The sequence below is a fragment of the Phycodurus eques genome, chromosome 6, assembly GCF_024500275.1.
Source record: "Phycodurus eques isolate BA_2022a chromosome 6, UOR_Pequ_1.1, whole genome shotgun sequence".
NCBI classification, from domain to species: domain Eukaryota; kingdom Metazoa; phylum Chordata; class Actinopteri; order Syngnathiformes; family Syngnathidae; genus Phycodurus; species Phycodurus eques.
The window spans coordinates 29,372,794-29,391,641 of NC_084530.1; the positions used below are offsets into that span (position 1 = coordinate 29,372,794).

Sequence of the window (18,848 nt, forward strand, 5' to 3'; positions counted from 1 at the left end):
GCTGTCTGTAAGATCCATCACATTACGCACAGCGGACCTGTTCTTGCGTTATTATGACTGCGCAGGATATCATGAGGCACATGGAGTAGACAGCCAAGATGGAAAACTTCAGCATGACATGGCTGTGGATTGTTTTTGCATCGCATTTGTTTTTTCTGCCACCGACAGGTAAGAAAAAAAAATAAAAAATCCTTGCTTACCGTTCACTTACTCTTAAGAGTATTACAATTCTGCACTGCACAGACACAGAAGCTCTTTTTATTTTTGTAAGCTCTTTTTGGGGGTGGAATATTTGGGGATTACTTGATTACTCTGATGGATATTGAAGATCAAATCATCCGCATAGAACATAATGTCAACGGCAAAAGGTTTAAGGCCAAATAATAAAAGCATTTGGCTTAAACTGTACACCTTATGGATGGCCATTTTCATTAAGATTGACCCATTATTTACTGCGAAATTAAGGAAAAGTTCAAACATATATTACTGTACAAAGGGTAAAATAGCTCTGCACCTTTATCTGGATCCTCACCAAAATGACTTCAATGTTTATATATTGTTTTCTTGGTGCCATGCGCCACTCCTCCACAAAGTTTAGCAGAAACTCGTTAAGTAGTTTTTGCGCACTCCTACAAAATAACAAATAACAAATGTCAGAGTAAATAAATATTGATAATCGTAACGACCATCGACTTGGTAACTGTATGTTTATTTTGGGCATTTGATCCGAGACTCGTTATTTCCAGGCTGTAAAATAATAATAATGAATAAAATGACCTGGCACACCAACATTAGGTTGGATCATATGTGAAAAAAATAACAGAATTAAAAAAGCAACAACATGGATTTATGAAACACAACATCATCAAGATTTGTTATGTGGCATGTACTCTCGTATTAGTGAACACAATTTCTTTTCAATTGTTTTTGATTGTGAGTTGGAACACTCTGAATGTAATTTAGTCAGCCGTTGGTTTGGCTCTTCCACATTCGTGTGAATGTTTGCCATCTTGACGAAAACAAACACCGTTCCTGGGATTGTGCTGGAGTTTAACGGTACACTTTAACACAACCTGTGAGCTCAGGTTTACAGATCGTATCAGTCCTTATTTGCATAACCGCCATGTTGGCAGAGAAGGAATTGCATCTTCTCCCACCAGGAAACAGGTGTGTGTGTGTGTGTGTTGTCAGTTTGAAACCAATCAATTATTCATCAACACCCAAATGATACTTGCACTAAGCACAGCAAACAAAGATCTCAAACACACACCAGACAGCATCTTCCTGCAACATTTCTTTTCTCTTTTGGAAAGGCCAAAACCGTTCGCTTTCCACCAGAAAAAAAAGGTAAATGTTGACATTTCAGAGAGGCGTCGGTTTGACTCTTCTGGGGCTTGCCTCGGTTCGGCCCGAAGGCGCAACAGTCACATGAAGATCCTGTTCATGGGAAAGGGCCAAACATGCAGAGAGAAAACTTCTCGCTGGCGGTAAACTAAGATGGAAATGCTGGATTCATTTATTTATCCTAATTGAGTGATTTTACGTAGCTATATAGACAGCTCATAGTTATCGATTATTCCACTGAGCAATGCTGGTTGGACGGCACTAAATCTTCAGAGGCTGTGTGCCAATCAAAACATGCTATTTAATCATCGCATTAAGCCCCATATTTATTGTACTCTGCTTTGTTCGCCTCTCACTCTTTGTTGATTTTAGCAACGTGTCAGCATCAACTTAGGCTAAAACTGCAGTACTCCTGTCTCTCCTACTTTCTGATGCGCTTTCCTTTACTTCCAAGTTCCTTATCAGATCCCAACATATGACACCATTCAGACAACGTCACAGAAGTGCTCAGTTTGTTTTTTTCTGGTCACGTCACATGGCTCCTTGTTGCTTATTCTTATTCCCAATGCAAAATTTCATTGTCATTACTTTATTGCAGCGTTTGCATCCATTTTCTGCAACGCTTGTCTTATTTAGAGTCCTGGCAGGGACTGCAGCCTATCCGTGCTGATTTAGGGCAAAAGGGCAGACTATGACCTGGACCTAATGCTAGTCAATCAGAGGGCAAGGGAATGTGAATGCCACATTGAATTGGAATTGAAAAACCAACATTGAATGCACGCTCCATAATATCATCAAAAGGTTCAGAGAATCTGGAGCAATCGCTGCATGTCAGCGGCAAGGCTGAAGACCAACATTGAATGTCCGTGACCTTCGATCCCTCAGGTGGCACTGCATCAAAAACCGACATCAACGTGTAAAGGTTATCACCACATGGGCACAGGAACACTTCAGAAAGCCAATGCCAGTAAATACAGTTTGGCGCTACATCCGTAAGTGCAACTTGAAACTCTACTGTGCAAGGCAAAAGCCATTTATCGACAACACTCAGAAACGCCGCCGGCTTCTCTGGGCCCGAGCTCATCTAAGTTGGACTGACGCAAAGTGGAAAAGTGTTCTGTGGTCCGACGAGTCCAGATTTCAAATTCTTTTTGGAAATTGTGGACATCGGGTCCAAAGAGGAAAAGAACCATCCGGACTGTTATGGACACAAAGTTCAAAACCCAGCATCTGTGACGGTATGGGGCTGTGTTACTCCCAATGGCATGGGTAACTTACACATCTGTGAAGGCACCATTAATGCTGAAAGGTACATATAGGTTTGCTGCCATCCAAGCAAAGCCTTTTTCATGGACGCCCCTGCTTATTTCAGCAAGAGAATGCCAAACCACATTCTGCACGTGTCACAACAGCGTGGCTTCGTAGTAAAAGAGTGCGGGTACTAGACTGGCCTGCCTGCAGTGCAGACCTGTCTCCCATTGAAAATGTGTGGCGCATTATGAAGCGTAAAATATGACAATGGAGACCCCGGACTGTTGAACAGCTGAAGCTGTACATCAAGCAAGAATGGGGAAGAATTCCACCTACAAAGCTTCAACAATTAGTGTCCTCAGTTCCCAAACGTTTATTGAATGTTGTTCAAAGAACAGGTGATGGAACACAGTGGTAAACATGACCCTGTCCCAGCTTTTTCGGAATGTGTTGCAGCCATCAAATTCTAATTTAATGATTTTTTGCTAAAAACAAGGTTTATCAGTTTGATCATTTAATATCTTGTCTTTGTGGTGTATTCAATTAAATATAGGTCGAACATGATTTGCAAATCATTGTATTCTGTTTTTATTTATGTTTAACACAACGTCCCAACTTCATTGGAAATGGGGTTGTAAATTAAATGCTCTTCTGCTGTATGGCAGAAGGTACATTTAACCTATGTATCCACCTGTTGCCATTCATATAACAGAACAAAGTCATGGCTCCCTGCAATGAAATCAGCTTTGAGCGCTCAAAAAGGCCCAGATTTCATACCGAATACATACATTTGTGAGTAAATTCAGATGATATTGGTACTTCAGTATTACGACTTTCTGTGACAATTTTGTTTGGTGATGTACTTGATTGTTGATCGATTGTTAGGTGTTATTTCATGATGTCAAAATCTGAACAGCTTGATGAAGACGACAATTCTAATCGAGCTCGAAAGTGTATATCTACTATTTCACGACTCAAACTGCTTTTGCCGTTCAGCTCCTTGTGAGAGAACAGAAAGTTATGCAAAAAGTAGTGAAACATTGAACAGTTGGACGTGTATTCAACCTTTTAGAGGTCAAATTACGTCCACCTGTGAAGGTTTTACTGGAGGTTACTCCTGAAATTCCAACCAAAAGCCGAATATCCCAAACTTTTTGTGAGTAGTGCAAGTGCCTTGGCTCAATAAAAGTTGTTCTTGTAGAGCTTGCCATGGTACAGTTCGGAATGGTATGACGCCACCCTGTTGTTCTGAATGAATAAGCAAAAAAAGTCTCTTCCCTGAAGAGCGGAAGCCGTTATAGCTCCAAGGGTGGGACCAACTCCAGTCTTTCTTTCATTTTCACATTTTGCAGGTGTAAAGGCCAGATGTCCCAATACTTGTCTGCATGTTACGACCCGTCCTTTGTCATTTGTTCCAGGCTTGTGCAAGCCCGTAATCTCCCCCAGCGGGCCTCACATTGTTGTTCCCAAGCGGGGGAGGCTGGAGCTCTATTGCCATGACGATGCCACCAGGCCTGGCGCCACATCCAGGTTGAGGTGGCAGAGAGAAAAGGCTCGCAGACTGGAGGGAGAGGCGCAGGAGGGCGGCGTGGCTGTCGTCAAGGTGCCTGCGGTGCAAGCCTACCACATGGGCCGCTACGTGTGCGTCAACAACAGCACACTGGAGCGCACTTCCATCTACGTATATGTGAACGGTGGGTGGCGGTTGCCTCTGTTGCCAGTTGCTTGCTCATATGGGGTTCAGTGGGTTTTCTCATATCTACAGTCAATAATGGATGAGAAGTGTGGTTCTGGAACTCCTCAAAGTGTCTTGAGATATGTTCTGTTGTGAATTGGCTGTATATAAATATAACTGACTTGATTTCGTTGCGTCATGGACGTGAACTCTCCACGTTTCACCTGCGCAGACCCCGTCAACGCCTTCCAGCGCACCATGGTCAACGTCATCCTGGTGCGCGAGGGCGAGAACTGCACCATTCCCTGCCTCGTGACCAACCCGGAGGTCACGCTGCCGGCTTTGCAGACGTGTGACGGGCGACCTTTGCCCTCCGCCATGAGCTACTGGACCCATCACGAGCAGGGCGTCGTCATTGGCAATGCGAGGAAGGAGTTTGAAGGCTGCTACGTGTGTGTGGGACAGCTCGGAGCAGATAAAGTGACGTCGAGCCGATACACCGTAGACGTGCGGCTAGGTAAACGACGTCCGGGTTTCTAATGCTGTCCAGCGGTATTCCCCCCTGTCCTCAGGACTTGTCCGCACGGCTCTACTAGATTTGTTAGTTTGGTTTTAATGAATTGAGACAGCAGCTTGATGGCCTCCTGGTTCGTACTCCTCTTTCTCCCACATTCCATGTTGGGTTCATTGAAGACTCTAAATTGTCCGTAGGTGTGAATGGTCGTTTGTCTATATGTGTCGCGCGATTGGCTGGTGACCAGACCGGGGTGCATCTCGCCCAAATTCAGATAGGACAGGCTCAAAAGTCACCTGTAACCCAAATGAAGCCAAGCGCCTTTGTAACAATCATAATTGTCATGCAATTGTAAAAAGATGTTAAACAGGGTAAAATACTGTTTTAGTTGTGCCGTCAACAAGCATAGATACGGTATACTACCAAGATACTTGAAGTGGTCAGAAATAAAAGTACAAAGCCCGATCATTACTGACAGACTATAAAGTACTCACTGGATACCTAAGTAGCATGTAAAACAGGCTCAGTCAGCCCAGTCCTAATTTAAACGTCGCTGTCGAATGAAGGGCTGACCTTCATGTCTCTATTTGTCCCTGCGCAGCATCACAATGTCTAAACAAAGACACGCTGGGAGGAGTCGGTCTGCTTTTAGAGTGATGGAGAGAGGGAGTAAAATGCGGTTGTGGTGAAGGACACAGGGATTAACAGAACGCCGCGCTGAACAAACATTTGCAACAGAGCATGAAGGCTCTGGGCAAAATAAAGTCATGACAACCGTTGTCAAACATGACCGTTAGTGATGTCAGGGGAATTTATTGAAAGCAGTAAATCGTGCAGTCGATGATTCTGCCGGAGGCTACGGAATGGATATGAAAATATCAAGATAAATATAAATGTACACGGTGTGTGCGCGTTCATTTATTTCCAATGAACAAACAGGAACGACAACACTCTTGAGGCTCTTTTAGTTGATTGCAAAATTGTCTTAATTGCTATTCAGGTGAGTTATGTTTATCAGTTCAGCCAATCTAATAATTGCACGTCTGCAGAGAAAGCGCGAAGGAATCCTAATGATTTAAAAAAAAAAAAAATTCATGTCTTGTCATCTCATGTCAGTTCCAGAAGTGCTTCCAGTCATCACGTTGTCCCAGAGGGATAAGGTTATCTTACGGAAAGGAGAGAAGTTAGAGCTTACTTGTAGCTCCTCCAATGTCAACCCGGACTTCGATGTCAAGTGGGACTATCCTTCAACAGCGGTGAGTTTTACATCAAACGTGGTGGCAAGTGCCTATCTTACAGACGCGTTTACGTGACTTGGTCAACAAATAATATTAATAATCATTTTAATAATAGGCACCTTGTTTCTTAAACTTGAGTCATGGGTTTTCCATCAGTCCCATTTTCCATGTAATGTGATTAAAACAGACTTAAATTGTGACATTGTTTGATACACAACATGGTCAGAAGGATTGTGCAAACCCCAAAAAGGCCCGAACACATAGCATCTGTTTCCCAGGTCCGTACGTTCCATATTCTCGTCCTGAAACTCGGAGAATGCTTTGAGTTTATTCAAATGGACTGAAAGCGTTTTTCGGCTAAAAGAGTGATTGAATTTTGATGATCAAAGGTCACATCGATCACATCCTCATGTAATGTGACAAGTCAGGAACGGCCGAAGGGGATTTCATTAGATCAGGCACAAAGACTTGAAAAAAATGCAATGGATTCCGGTGATTAATCAAAGGTTAATTTCCATCAAAGTTCGCTAAAAAGTTTTTTCTCGATATTTGTTCATGCAATGAGAAAGGCACAAAACCTCAGCAAGAGTTGAACTTGTGAGTGCTTTATTGTTATGCTCCTTGCTCTTAGGTTCCCAGTTGTACATTTAATACGACGGTAAAAGACGAAACGACACTCACTTAACACTTGCCGCCGTTTGCTGCCTGCAGCATCCAGAGGAGGCGCACACTTCACACATCCTGTCCGGCTCTCGGGGTTATCAACGTTCCTCCCGGCTCTCGATCGGACGGGTAAAGCGAGCCGACTCGGGGACCTACCGCTGCTCGGCCCGCAACGAGAGAGGCGGCAGCTCCACAGCGCTCCACCTGGATGTCTGCGGTAAGCAGTGAAGCACATGAACGTAAAGTACAGGGACAGTATGTCTTCTGAGATGGCATTACATCATTGTTTCTAGTTAGGGAATCTCCAATAAAATACACAATCCTATACTGTAGAACAGTATGGAACCTTCCAACCACTTGGAAGCAATTTGCCCTCTATAGCAACCCTATAGAAAGGTTAATGTCGTAGTGCTAAAGGAGCTGTTAAAACGGCTATTGATATGATGTCATCCACTTGATCTTTCCTGAATCGTGCATCGGCCAACACTTCCTCTCTGTGGCTTCCATCTATGTAGACTGTAGACTTCTTACATGCAAAAAATTAACTCAGCCCAATGCCTTGAACGTTCTCCTTCATTTGCATGTTATGCAAATCGGAGGCTCTAGAGGAACATCTATCGCGACTTCAAAGTTTCATGAGGTGCACCCATAACAACTTCTGAATGTGGACATGTTAGGACATGACTTGTTGACGAAGACCATGGCAAGTTGGTGTCAAGTTTTAGAAGCATATAAAATGACAGAGCAAACACAAAGAAACGGTCCCCTAATGCAGCAGGAGCAGCTTTTCTGGTACACCATTAACTCCACTCATTAGCTCACTGAAAATGGAATCGAATCAGTCCACTGCACTCTCATTTAATCCATTAAGTTTGCCTCGATATGTCTACATGTGACTTATTCTATATGCCTAGCGCAGGGGTCAGCAACCCAACATGTTGAAAGAGCCATATTGGACCAAAAAAATAAAAAATAAAATAATAATAATAATCTGTCTGGAGCCGCCAAAAATGAAAAGCCTTGTAATGAAGGCAACACATGCTGTAAGCGTCTATATTAGCCTACTATCCAAATGACATAAAGAGCTTTCATGATTAAATACTCTGCTGTGCGATGGTGTTTTAAGTTTTGTTGCATTGATGAAATTATAGAAATATAATAAAGAAAACATATTTTTTTTAATGTCATTTTTATTTTGAATTAAAAATGAAAACAATACAGTTTAAGTTCGATTTCTGTGCATTATCCTCTTCTCTTTAGTGTTCTACAAATGCTAAGTAAGTCAGTGCAAGGTAAAAAGCGGCATCCTCTTCTCTTTTGACTCGCACAATAATACAACGCAGCCATCCTCGGACCTGAGCAACAAAAAACACAAATATCCCTGTGTGTCATTCCAAATATATACTGACAAAAATCAGAAACCACTTGATAAAAAGTTTGCTGCTAAATATGTTCTTACCCGTTTAATGCGACTTCTGCTTTCGGACATCACTGGACAGCTTCCCAACATCGGGCACGTAAGATGTAACTTTAATCTCGGCATGACTGCAAGCGCTCATCCGTGACGCGGTTGCGGCATTTGGATTTAATGTCGTTCATGTTTGCGAATATTTGCTCGCACGGGCATGTTGATCCAAAGACGGATGATACGCCAAATGCATATTTCTTCATGTTCCTATAACTGTCAGGAAGAGCATTCCATGTTTCTCGGGTGTTGCGAGGTTTTCAATTTGCGGCTTTGGGCAAGCTATAACAGCATAATACAGTAGCTACGCTGCAGTGGTCCTCATAAACAAAATGTCTCGACAGTATTTAGTGTTCCTCAAGAAGAATCCTTTTGAAACACACGACGACAATCTGCAGACACCATTCGTATCGCTCAGCAATCACACAACAAAAGTTGCTAAATAAACAACTCTATGTATACCTATGTTGTACAGATATTGGGTTCATTACCATGTTAAGCCACCCGAGTCCCGTCCGGGCCGGCGTCCGAGAGGGGGAGAGCCTGAATCTCAGAGTGGAGTTTGAGGCCTACCCATCACCCGGCGTCCCGTCCTGGTCTTACAACGGCAAACGACTGCTCAACACCACAGAGCACGTCATCACTATCCACCAACACAAATACAGGTAAGCCAGATTCCAGAGCGAGCGCGCAATCGTAAATCTCACGTGACTTTACATTTTAGGTTCATTAGCGAGCTGAAACTGGTGAGAGTTCTTGGCTCGGAGGCTGGCATCTACAAATTCTCCGCCAGCCATGAAGATGCATCAGTCGAACATTTATTTCACGTATATGTCAACAGTAAGTCCAGTCTTCCATATTAACACAGTTCCTAAGAATTTAAGCATGTGATTATGATGTCTACTCACTCGACAAGGTAAGCCGGTCATCATCGCGCAGGAAGGGCCAGTCGACGGTCAGGTGCGGTGCGTCGCCGCCGGTCACCCGGTTCCAAAAATCAGATGGTACATCTGTGACATTCCCCACACGAGGTATTACATCACATCACTCTTTACGTTCTTCTTAATCAATGTTTTCCCCCTGAAAATGTGCCAAAAATGAAATTTGGTGAGTTCTAACTAACTAGCTATGTTGCTCTATTCAGTAAGGCTAACCATGTTAGCCAAATACCAAGAAGTTGAATTCCATAAAACTTACATTGGTTCAGTTTTCCAAATTAGTTTACATGCATTCGGCTAAACGGGTGGTTTTGAACCCTAAGCTAAAACGAACCAGCCAGTACCTAAACTACCAAATGTTTTTGTTTCAAGCAAACGTTTATTACCCTACAGCTCAACTGGTGCAGTAGTGTGGTTAACTTCAGCTAAATAGTTCCCCACTGCTAAGTGCTACATTACCAAATAATTTGACCCCCGAACCCCAAGTGTGCTGTACTTAAGGCTAACGAACTGACTTATTCAAACGCAAAGTTCCCTAAAGCTAGCCAAGTAGCTTTGTTGTTTTCAGCTAAATAAATATATTTCCCGAAAGTTGAGAAGTGTGTTGCCTAGTAAAAAAAAATAAAAAAAATTAATTAAAAAACAAATCTTTAGGCTAAATAGAGTAAGAAAATATGTGAATTGCAAAACACAGTTTAAGGCAGGGGTGGTCAAAGTATGGCCCACAGAACAGTTACGGCCCATTCCACCCTTCAATCAGGCCCATCCAGCGTATACATTATCAAGATTCCTGTAATATTTGCTGGATTAATTTAGCCATGTCTTGCTAAAATGGCTTCATTGAAATGTATTCATTCATTATTTCTTTTTTAATTTTAATGGTTAATTGTTGTATTTAAACAAAACAAACAAACAAAAACAATGTTTTTTTTTGCAATTTCATCTACTTAAATAATTGGTTCATCAATTATAGTTCAATTTCAGTAATAATACAATTAAATGTTCATTCATTTTCCACACCGCTTATCCTCCCGCGGGCGTGCTGGAGCGCACCCCAGCCGACTCTGGGCGAGAGGCGAGGCACACCCTGAACTGGTCGCCAGCCAATCGCAGGGCACATATAAACAAACAACCATCCACACCTACGGGCAATTTAGAGTCTTCAATTAACCTACCATGCATGTTTTGGGGATGTGGGAGGAAACCGGAGTACCCGGAGAAAAGCCACGCAGGCACATGAGAACATGCAAACTCCACACAGGCGGGGCCGGTTTTGAACCCGGGTTCTCAGAACTGTGAGGCAGATGTGCTAACCAGTAACACAATTCAATATTATTTTTATTAAAATAAATGATTTTAAAAAAAATTTTTTCCATCTACTCATGACACGGACCGTTCGTCCATTTTAAAAATCAAACGCGGCCCACCCATATGTTTTGTCAGCCGTACTATAAAGCAAAACCATAAACGATCACGTAAAGTAACATTTCATTAGGTAACATAACAAATTCTGGAATTAAACTGAAAACGATTACATTATAAATGTCATCACAACTTGTAATTGCACAAACGATTATGATTTGCCAAATAGCTGTAAAGGGTACAATATTACCAAAATGACCTTCCAGATAACCTCTCCACAGGTGCTCACACCTGCCTAACGCCACCCAATGGGAGACTGCGGATGTTGCCATGGTGACAGAGTCCGCCTTCAGTCGGAGTGAGGTGGAGAGCCGACTGAATATCAGCAAGGAGCATGGCAACTACCATACGCTGGAGTGTGTGGCCTCCACGGAGCGAGAGGAAGCTTATACGCTCTTCTCCATCAGCGGTACCAAATTGTTCATAACTCCAACACACACACACACACACACACACACACACACACATATATATATATATATATATATATATGTATATATAAAGTAGACGGCAGAGAGGCATCTGCATGGACGTTATCTCATAAACCCCCCTACAAGGATGCACATAAACAAACCCTTCGACCCCCCACGTGCGTGTGCAGGCCAGGTGTGTGATTAGTAGCTGCAGATTGAATGAGATTAGCATATGCTGACAACGCAGGCCGGGATTAGCTGGTGTCGGCACGCTAATCCAGGACACACAAACAAACACCACTGCTGCAGCTGTCTGTCTTAATGCCGAGGCCCGGGTTCGTCCGAGGCGCCGTGTTGTGTGTCAACTCCTGACTGTGACTTTGTTCCTGGAACAGAGCGACTCGTCCCGCATAAACTGTTCACCCCGCTTCTAACTGGCATGGTGGGCACTGGTGCCTTCCTCTGCCTCATCCTGGTGGTGCTGCTCTATAAGTACATGCAGGTAATGGAACAGAAAATGCCACGTCATGACTTCATATTTGAATGGTTGTGATGAGTCATGTTGCGTCACAAAATACAAACCGCCTCCGATGAGTCATGCCTCCTTTTTTTTTAACGTGATAAAAGTCAGAATCTGCAAACGACATCCTTCAGATAGCCTTTTTCATCTTTAAAAAAAAAAAAAAAAAAAAAAAAAGTTGTATTTGTATGCGCTGTATTGAAGATTAAATGACTCAGTCAGCCATTAGAGAGATTCGATTGACACACGTTTGGAACAGGATGACATCTTGCTCTTATTCCAGTGGAGTGACTCAGGCAAGATAATTGCCTAACATCAGCATTTAAAGTACACGTAGAACAAATTGCTGTGCATAGTGCGTATGAAATAGCGATGCGGGGAGACCAAACAAACATACAATTACTGGCTACAACAGTATGCACACCTGCAAAATATAATGAAATCAAACACACGAGTTGTATTTAAAAAAAAAATAAAAATCTGATTGAACAATCTGACAGAACTATAATGGCGCAGACCTCGACCAGTAACATGATTTCTTCCAACCAATCAAAAAGATATGATCATCAAAATGTTGTCATTAAATACAATGAAAGAAATACTAACTCCTCTATTTAAAAATAGCATTAGCAAAAAAAGTTATGTATTGTACTAAAATCCTTAATTTGTAAGTCTTTCGGCGTTTGCCCTTTAACATGATGTAAAATAAAATGCTTAAAAACAGTCAAAAAAATTCTCCATCCAAGGAATAAATGAAAAACATAACCTCCTTTGCCAAGGCATTAATTAATGTCTCTTGTGAAATGAAGTAACCAAAATATTAAAGAAATATGACAAATATTATTTTCAGTGACATGACATCATTTTCAATAATACCTTGATGAGAGTCTCATTCAAAATTAAGCGTCATTATCTTTGTAAAAAGGATATTTTTGATCCAATTCGATTGAACAGGTATGCACTGGTGAGAAGAAGTACATATATTGACGGAAGTAAGCTAAAGTCACTTTTTGTCTATATGAATCCCACCTCGTCCTCTCCCCTTTCAAACAGAAACCTAAATTCCAAATCCAGTGGAAAGTCATCGAGAGCATCCATGACAACAACTACATTTACTTTGACCCCACCCAGCTTCCTTACGACTCCAAATGGGAATTTCCTCGGCAGAAACTACGCTTTGGTATGACAATTAACGTGTTTGTTTCTGCTTTGTCGGTTTTGTACCGGCTGGACGGTGTTAAAAGTTCGTGAGTGTGTGTGTGTGTGTGTGAACACACAGGCAAAACTCTGGGTTCTGGAGCGTTTGGAAAAGTGGTGAAGGCCACGGCGTACGGCCTCTGCTCGGCTGACACAGTCACGACTGTCGCCGTCAAGCTGCTCAAGCGTAAGTTTTTATTTATTTATTTTTTTTATATAACTTGGCCCGCTGAAACATGTGACACGCGCCGAGAGGATGCCTCAATGTCCCCCGTGATGATGTCATCGCAGCCAACGCACACGCCACGGAGAAGGAGGCGCTGATGTCCGAGCTGAAGGTGCTCAGTTACCTCGGCAACCACATGAACATCGTCAACCTGCTGGGAGCCTGCACGGTCGCAGGTGAGAGGAACCTCAAAACAAAGAAGACTTGAATCAAGCTTTCGTTCTCTTGTTGGACTCTATAATCGTCTTTCTTTTGCTTTTGCTTGACTTAATTATCGATTTCTTTATGGCTGTCTGAGGCGGCTTAAAAAGCACCGACTTGCTGCAATGTAAGGCAGTTATTACGCTTTTAAGAGAAATCAGATATTGGACAGTCGAGTCGATGGCAGCCAGCCCTGACAAGAAGCTGATGGAGTGCGGTTAAGCAATATTTTCTACCTGTCTGGGCCTTGGAATCGACCACTCTGCAGCATCTTGATGGATAGCAAATAAGTGGAAAGTCACTTGGCATGAAAAGTCCTCATTTAAAGCGATTGAACACCGACTAGACTAAAACAAATATTGGCGTTTTGTCACACAGCTTTCATATTATCCCACTTTGTCCGTGCAAATGTCTATTGAGTTGACGGATGCCGTAATGAACTACTTCTAACGGCAAACACCGGCTCCGTATTGGAGTTGTGTTGCAGTCAAATTGATTTGATGAAATCTCTGCACCCCTTCCAGGTCCAATTTTAGTTATCACTGAATACTGTTGCTATGGCGACCTCCTCAACTTCCTGCGCAGAAAAAGAGAGTCCTTCCTAAATTCCCAAACCGGCGACGGTTACTATCGCAACGTCTCCAAGCAAACGGAGCCTGCAAGGTGCGCCGGAATCTCTCTCTCCACTCGCTTTGAAATTACAGTTCATAACGTCCCCAAATACATTCACGCTATTTGCTGTGAATGTTTGTGTGTGTGTGTGTGTGCAGCAGAGCAGTGACTGGCACAGAATATATGCCCATGCGTCCCTCGGACAAAGAAAGGTCATCCCAGTCAGGTAAACCTTTTCCCATCATGCACTGCAGCATGAATGCACACCGTGAATTGCTTGGAGAGATAATAAACCTATTGTCTGGTCTCCTTTAGAAGATGTAGATGAGCTTTCTTTGGCTGCTGAAGATCTGCTGAGCTTCTCCTACCAAGTGGCCAAAGGGATGGAGTACATCACCTCGAAGAATGTAAGTCTGCTCGTTCACACCACTAAAGGTGAAATCACTGGCCACGATATTAGGTACACCCACACAAGCGAAGTATCCGTCACTAGCAGAACCAGTTCCAAAGTCAATATACAGTTTTGTGTTTGTGCAGTGCATCCACAGGGACCTCGCAGCCAGAAATGTTCTACTGACTCACGGCAGGGTGGCCAAGATCTGCGACTTTGGCTTGGCACGGGACATCACCACCGACGCCAGCTACGTGCTCCGAGGAAATGTGAGCTCTACGCTTCCTACTCTTTCAATCCTTCCTTCGCCTGCCCCGGGATTCTTGGTTGTCGATAGTTGTCCTTCTGCCACGTCCTCGGAGAGGTTTTGTGCATACAATGTAGGTCACAGTTTTATTTGGACTGCATCCACCGTCAAATGTGCGTTTGTAATCGTACTCGACATCTCAACGTGGACCCAAAATGGCATCTCTCGCTTCTACTTTGAGAAGCTGTTCTGGGTTAGAATCTCGGTTCCTGCCTGTTCACCCTTGTGCATGTGTGGGTTTTCTCTGACGATTCCAGCTTCCTCCCACGTTCAAAAAAAAACCGAGACTCTAAATTCTCTATGAGTGTGAAAGCGAGCGTGAACGGTTGTTTGTCTGTTTGTGCCCTGCGATTATTGTATATTAAATAATAATATACAATAAAAGGGAACAGTAAAGGCTTCAAAAAAGGTAGATTCAGACACAAAGTCATGTCTTCTTTTGTTTTGTTCCAAACAGTATTAAAATGGGAACTATTCCAGAAATATAAAAGAATAGAAATCTATTTTCATCAGTACGATTACCAACGATTTACGGAAATCAATAGAGTGGAAAAATTTGCACACACCCACTCCATACTGTGAATGTAATGTGGCTTTTGGTCCGTGCAGGCACGTCTCCCAGTCAAGTGGATGTCTCCTGAGAGCATCTTTGATTGTGTCTACACTTATGAGAGTGACGTGTGGTCCTACGGCATCTTGCTATGGGAAATCTTCTCTTTGGGTAAACAATGTAGAGCTGTGGATCAGATGGAGAATGTCCGAGAAGCGATTATTAGCCGTCCGACCAGACAAATGTGTTCGCATGTCATGCAAATATATTGTGTAACACACCCAATGTGCGCGACGCAGGTAGCAGTCCCTATCCCGGGATGCACGTGGGCTCGGCATTTTATCGACTGATTCAAGAGGGCCACAGGATGAGCAGGCCTGAGTTTGCACCCATTGAGCTGTAAGTGTGTGTGCCATATTTACATCATACATTTACATCATATTGTCCATCTTACAAAATGATCTGGAATCTGGATCCGAATCTGGAATATGGATCCAGATCATAATACAAAGTTTTAATTGGACCTTGGTGCATACTGAAGAATGACGCACCAAAGTTTTGAGTTCTATTTAGCGATTGAAATGTCCAGTGACTAAAATGATGGCTGCGGGTTCAACTTCAGGGTATGAGTTCTTTTTGTGTTACAAAATTAGATTATGAATACCGATCTAGGTCATGATCACACATAAGTCAATTCAACCTAGTGTCACACACCGACGGTCATGTAAGCGTTATCGTTGACGATTAAAATGTAATGGATCCATATTTCAAGGTTGTGATCACAAATCAATTAATTTGTCCTTGGCTCAATTGTACACACCAAAGTTGATCTAAATCCAACCAGATCTGTTTGAATTATGCTTACTAAAACCAAGTTAAAAGTTAAAACAAAACGATTCATAGCAATTTTCCAAATGTAATATTCATGTTAAAAATGATCCAAATAAAGATTATGGACATGGATCCAGGAGATGATCACAACATACCAGAGTCATACCAAAACACTACACGCTACACTCCAAATTTGAGTCCTCCATTAGCAGAGGTAAACATATCTAATGAGATTTTAGGATAGGTTTATATATCTCTACTCAATGTGGGACTGCATGTCCCCCCTAGGTATGACATGATGTGCTCATGCTGGAATCAGGACCCTTTGAAAAGACCCTCTTTCAGAAAACTGGTCCAGAAGACTGAGCTTCTTCTGTCAGAAAACACCCGGAATGTAAGTAGAGCAAACCATGAATGATTTTGATTGTCTTTTAATACCACATGCCTTTCCCTCGTGATGCTTTGTTCATTATATTTAAACTGTTTCAGAGCATTGGGATGTAGAATGGGAGCGTTTGTTGTTTGCGAGGGAAAAAAATTAAGCGTTTGAGCGTGTCATTCCTCAGGTTTACCTGAAGCTGAGCAACGCTGCGGATTCCTCGGTGCATCAGAGGGCGCCGTCACGGAGGCTGAGCTCCGTGTGCAGCACCACGGCCCCCAACCAGCCTTTACTGCAGAGTACTGCAGACGTCTTCCTGGATTATGTCTGAAACACTCCTCACAAGTAGAAAAAGCATACAAAATGGTTGCACGTTACATTCGAACTGGAATAATCTTGAGTCCTGCAGAAACACATTCCACAAATATGGCCGACATGCTGTGCTGAAACTGCTATATTTTGCCATGGAAATTCTAGATTTTGCCATTATTTCAAAGATATATAAAGGTTTTATTAAGAAAACAAATCAAGAAAAGCACTTGTTCCATCCTAGCAACACTACTTTTGGAACTGGATCCGACTAAATTCTCATGGAAACAGGCTGCATACACGCACATACCCGCCGACGCGGACCAAATTCTTACTGAAAAATACAAACCTCAATGAAGTTGGGCCATTGTGTAAAATGTAAATAAAAACAGAATACAATTATTTGAATCATTTTCAACCTATATTCAACTGAATAGACTCAAAAGACAAGATATTTAAGGTTCAAAGAAATAAAACTTGTTTTTTTTACAAACATTCCCTAAAATCTGGGACAGGGGTATGTTTACCACTGTGTTACATCATCTTTCCTTTCAACAACACTCAATAAGCCTTTGGGAACGGAGGACGCTAATTGTTGAGCCGTTGTCAGTGGAATTCTTTCCCATTGATGATGATACAACTTCGGTTGGGGTGTCCATTGTTGTATTTTGTGCTTCAAAATGAAAACTAAAAAGACTGCTTGGATGGCAGCATATGTGGCTCCAAAACCTGTATGTACCTTCCTACATGAATAGCGCCTTCACAGATGTGCAAGTTACCCATGCCGTGGGCACTAACACACCCACATACATCACAGAAGCTGGCTCTTGAACTTTGCGCTGATAACAATCCAGATGGACCTATTCTTCTTTGACCTGGACACAAAATGTGCACTCATCAGACCACTGCACACTTTTCCAGTTGACGTCAGTCCATCTCAAATGAGCTGTCTTTTTAGTGTATTCAATTGAATGTAGGTTGAAAATGATTGTATTCTGTCACGTCATCGGAATTGAGGTTTGTAAATGTAGTGTAGTGTGCTTTACGAAACAAACACACACTAGATACAACCTGCACTGCTCTCAGTAATGTCCTGTCTATTGATCTGTGCAGTACGATTTCAGGTGCACGTCAACAAAAAGCCAACTGCAGCACTAACTGCCCATCGTGTACAACACGAGCGTCAGTGTGGCGGTCAGGGAGGCGTCCATCCTGTGATCATATCTTAAGCTTCCATTTGGGAACAGTTTTTGCGGACTACAGTTTTATTTCTGTCAGACTAGGCTATCTTTGAATAGGCATGAGCCAGCAGCCTAATAGCCATCTTCCAGCATCTTAATTTAACATCAGGACCAGAAACACAGAAAGATTCTCTCGGTTTTAATCACTAAAGACAGCCCCCCTCGCTAACTTATTTTAAAATCCAGACAACACACAGAAAGCTCTCAAATCATCTTGGTTTAATCCAAGAATTAGCTTGGGAGCTACCTTAATTTAGCAAACTTGAAACCGATGGGTCTCATCTTGGTTTAATCCAAAAAGTCGCCTGGTAGCGAAAGCTCTCCAATTCATCTTGTTTGTTTAATCACCAAAGCAGCTCGTTAGTGACTTTAGCTTAGGACCAAGACTAGAAATACAGAAAGATGCCCATTTATTTAAGTTTTATCACCAAAGTGGCTTGTTTGCTACCGTAGCTTGGCACCAAAACGCAATTAAAAAGGCTCACTGATTCTGTTGCTATCTACAATATCTGAGCAACAAGATCAAAAACACAGCAAAGCGCACTTATTTGAATTTATTCCACAATGTAACCTTAGACCCCTCAGTTTAGCACCAAGATTGGAAACCGAGAAAGCTTGCGCGTTCTTTTTGTTCTTTAATCCCCAACGTGGCTCATTAGCTACCTTAGCATGACAACTAGACACATACAGCAAGTGTCCCCCACCACAGCAGCTATACTAGCTCCACAAGAAATGCTGACTGTTGCTAAAATCCTTAAAATAGCTGTAACTCAACGCTCTGCTTGATGTACCTTTGTGGTTAATATGCAAGGTTTCCCTTACAAATCATCAGTCCATTGGAACACAATCATCCAATTGGCCTTATAAAAGTCCTAGCCACTATGTGACGTCTTCACTGAGTGTCAAAGCGGCATGCGAGCGCAAACTCCTTGTAAAGTAACCCCCCTCCCCAAAACAGGAAAAAAAAAAAAAGAGAGAAGAAGCTGTTACAAATTCTTACATGTGCATTGTATATTTGACCTTTAGCTGGCCAAGTGGGATGTAAGAATATGTATTTGTGTGGTAGGCTTAATCTTAGTTTAGTGTTCAGGATTGATTGGCGTGTGTGTGTGTGTGTGTGTGTGTGTGTGCTCTTCGTTTGACTTGTCACGTGTGTATTCA

At 42.4% G+C, this 18,848-nt stretch overlaps 1 protein-coding gene across 4 annotated transcripts; it reads left to right on the forward strand.

Moving 5' to 3' along the window:
* kitb (KIT proto-oncogene, receptor tyrosine kinase b) lies at nt 1–18,669 on the forward strand. 4 transcript variants are annotated; one of them, XM_061679649.1, is made up of 21 exons: nt 1–168; nt 4,014–4,289; nt 4,503–4,787; nt 5,901–6,040; nt 6,734–6,902; nt 8,626–8,815; nt 8,875–8,990; nt 9,067–9,181; nt 10,732–10,919; nt 11,319–11,425; nt 12,497–12,623; nt 12,723–12,827; nt 12,932–13,042; nt 13,592–13,730; nt 13,838–13,905; nt 13,995–14,086; nt 14,217–14,450; nt 14,987–15,098; nt 15,227–15,326; nt 16,047–16,152; nt 16,325–18,669. In XM_061679649.1, the coding sequence occupies exons 1-21, from the start codon at nt 99–101 to the stop codon at nt 16,466–16,468; spliced, it is 2,994 nt and encodes a 997-aa protein (XP_061535633.1). In that variant the 5' UTR covers nt 1–98; the 3' UTR covers nt 16,469–18,669. The 4 variants fall into 4 exon arrangements, with proteins under 4 accessions (XP_061535633.1, XP_061535635.1, XP_061535634.1 ...); XM_061679651.1 differs by having other exon boundaries at nt 14,217–14,339; XM_061679650.1 differs by having other exon boundaries at nt 13,841–13,905.
* The last annotated feature ends 179 nt before the right edge of the window (nt 18,670–18,848 follow it).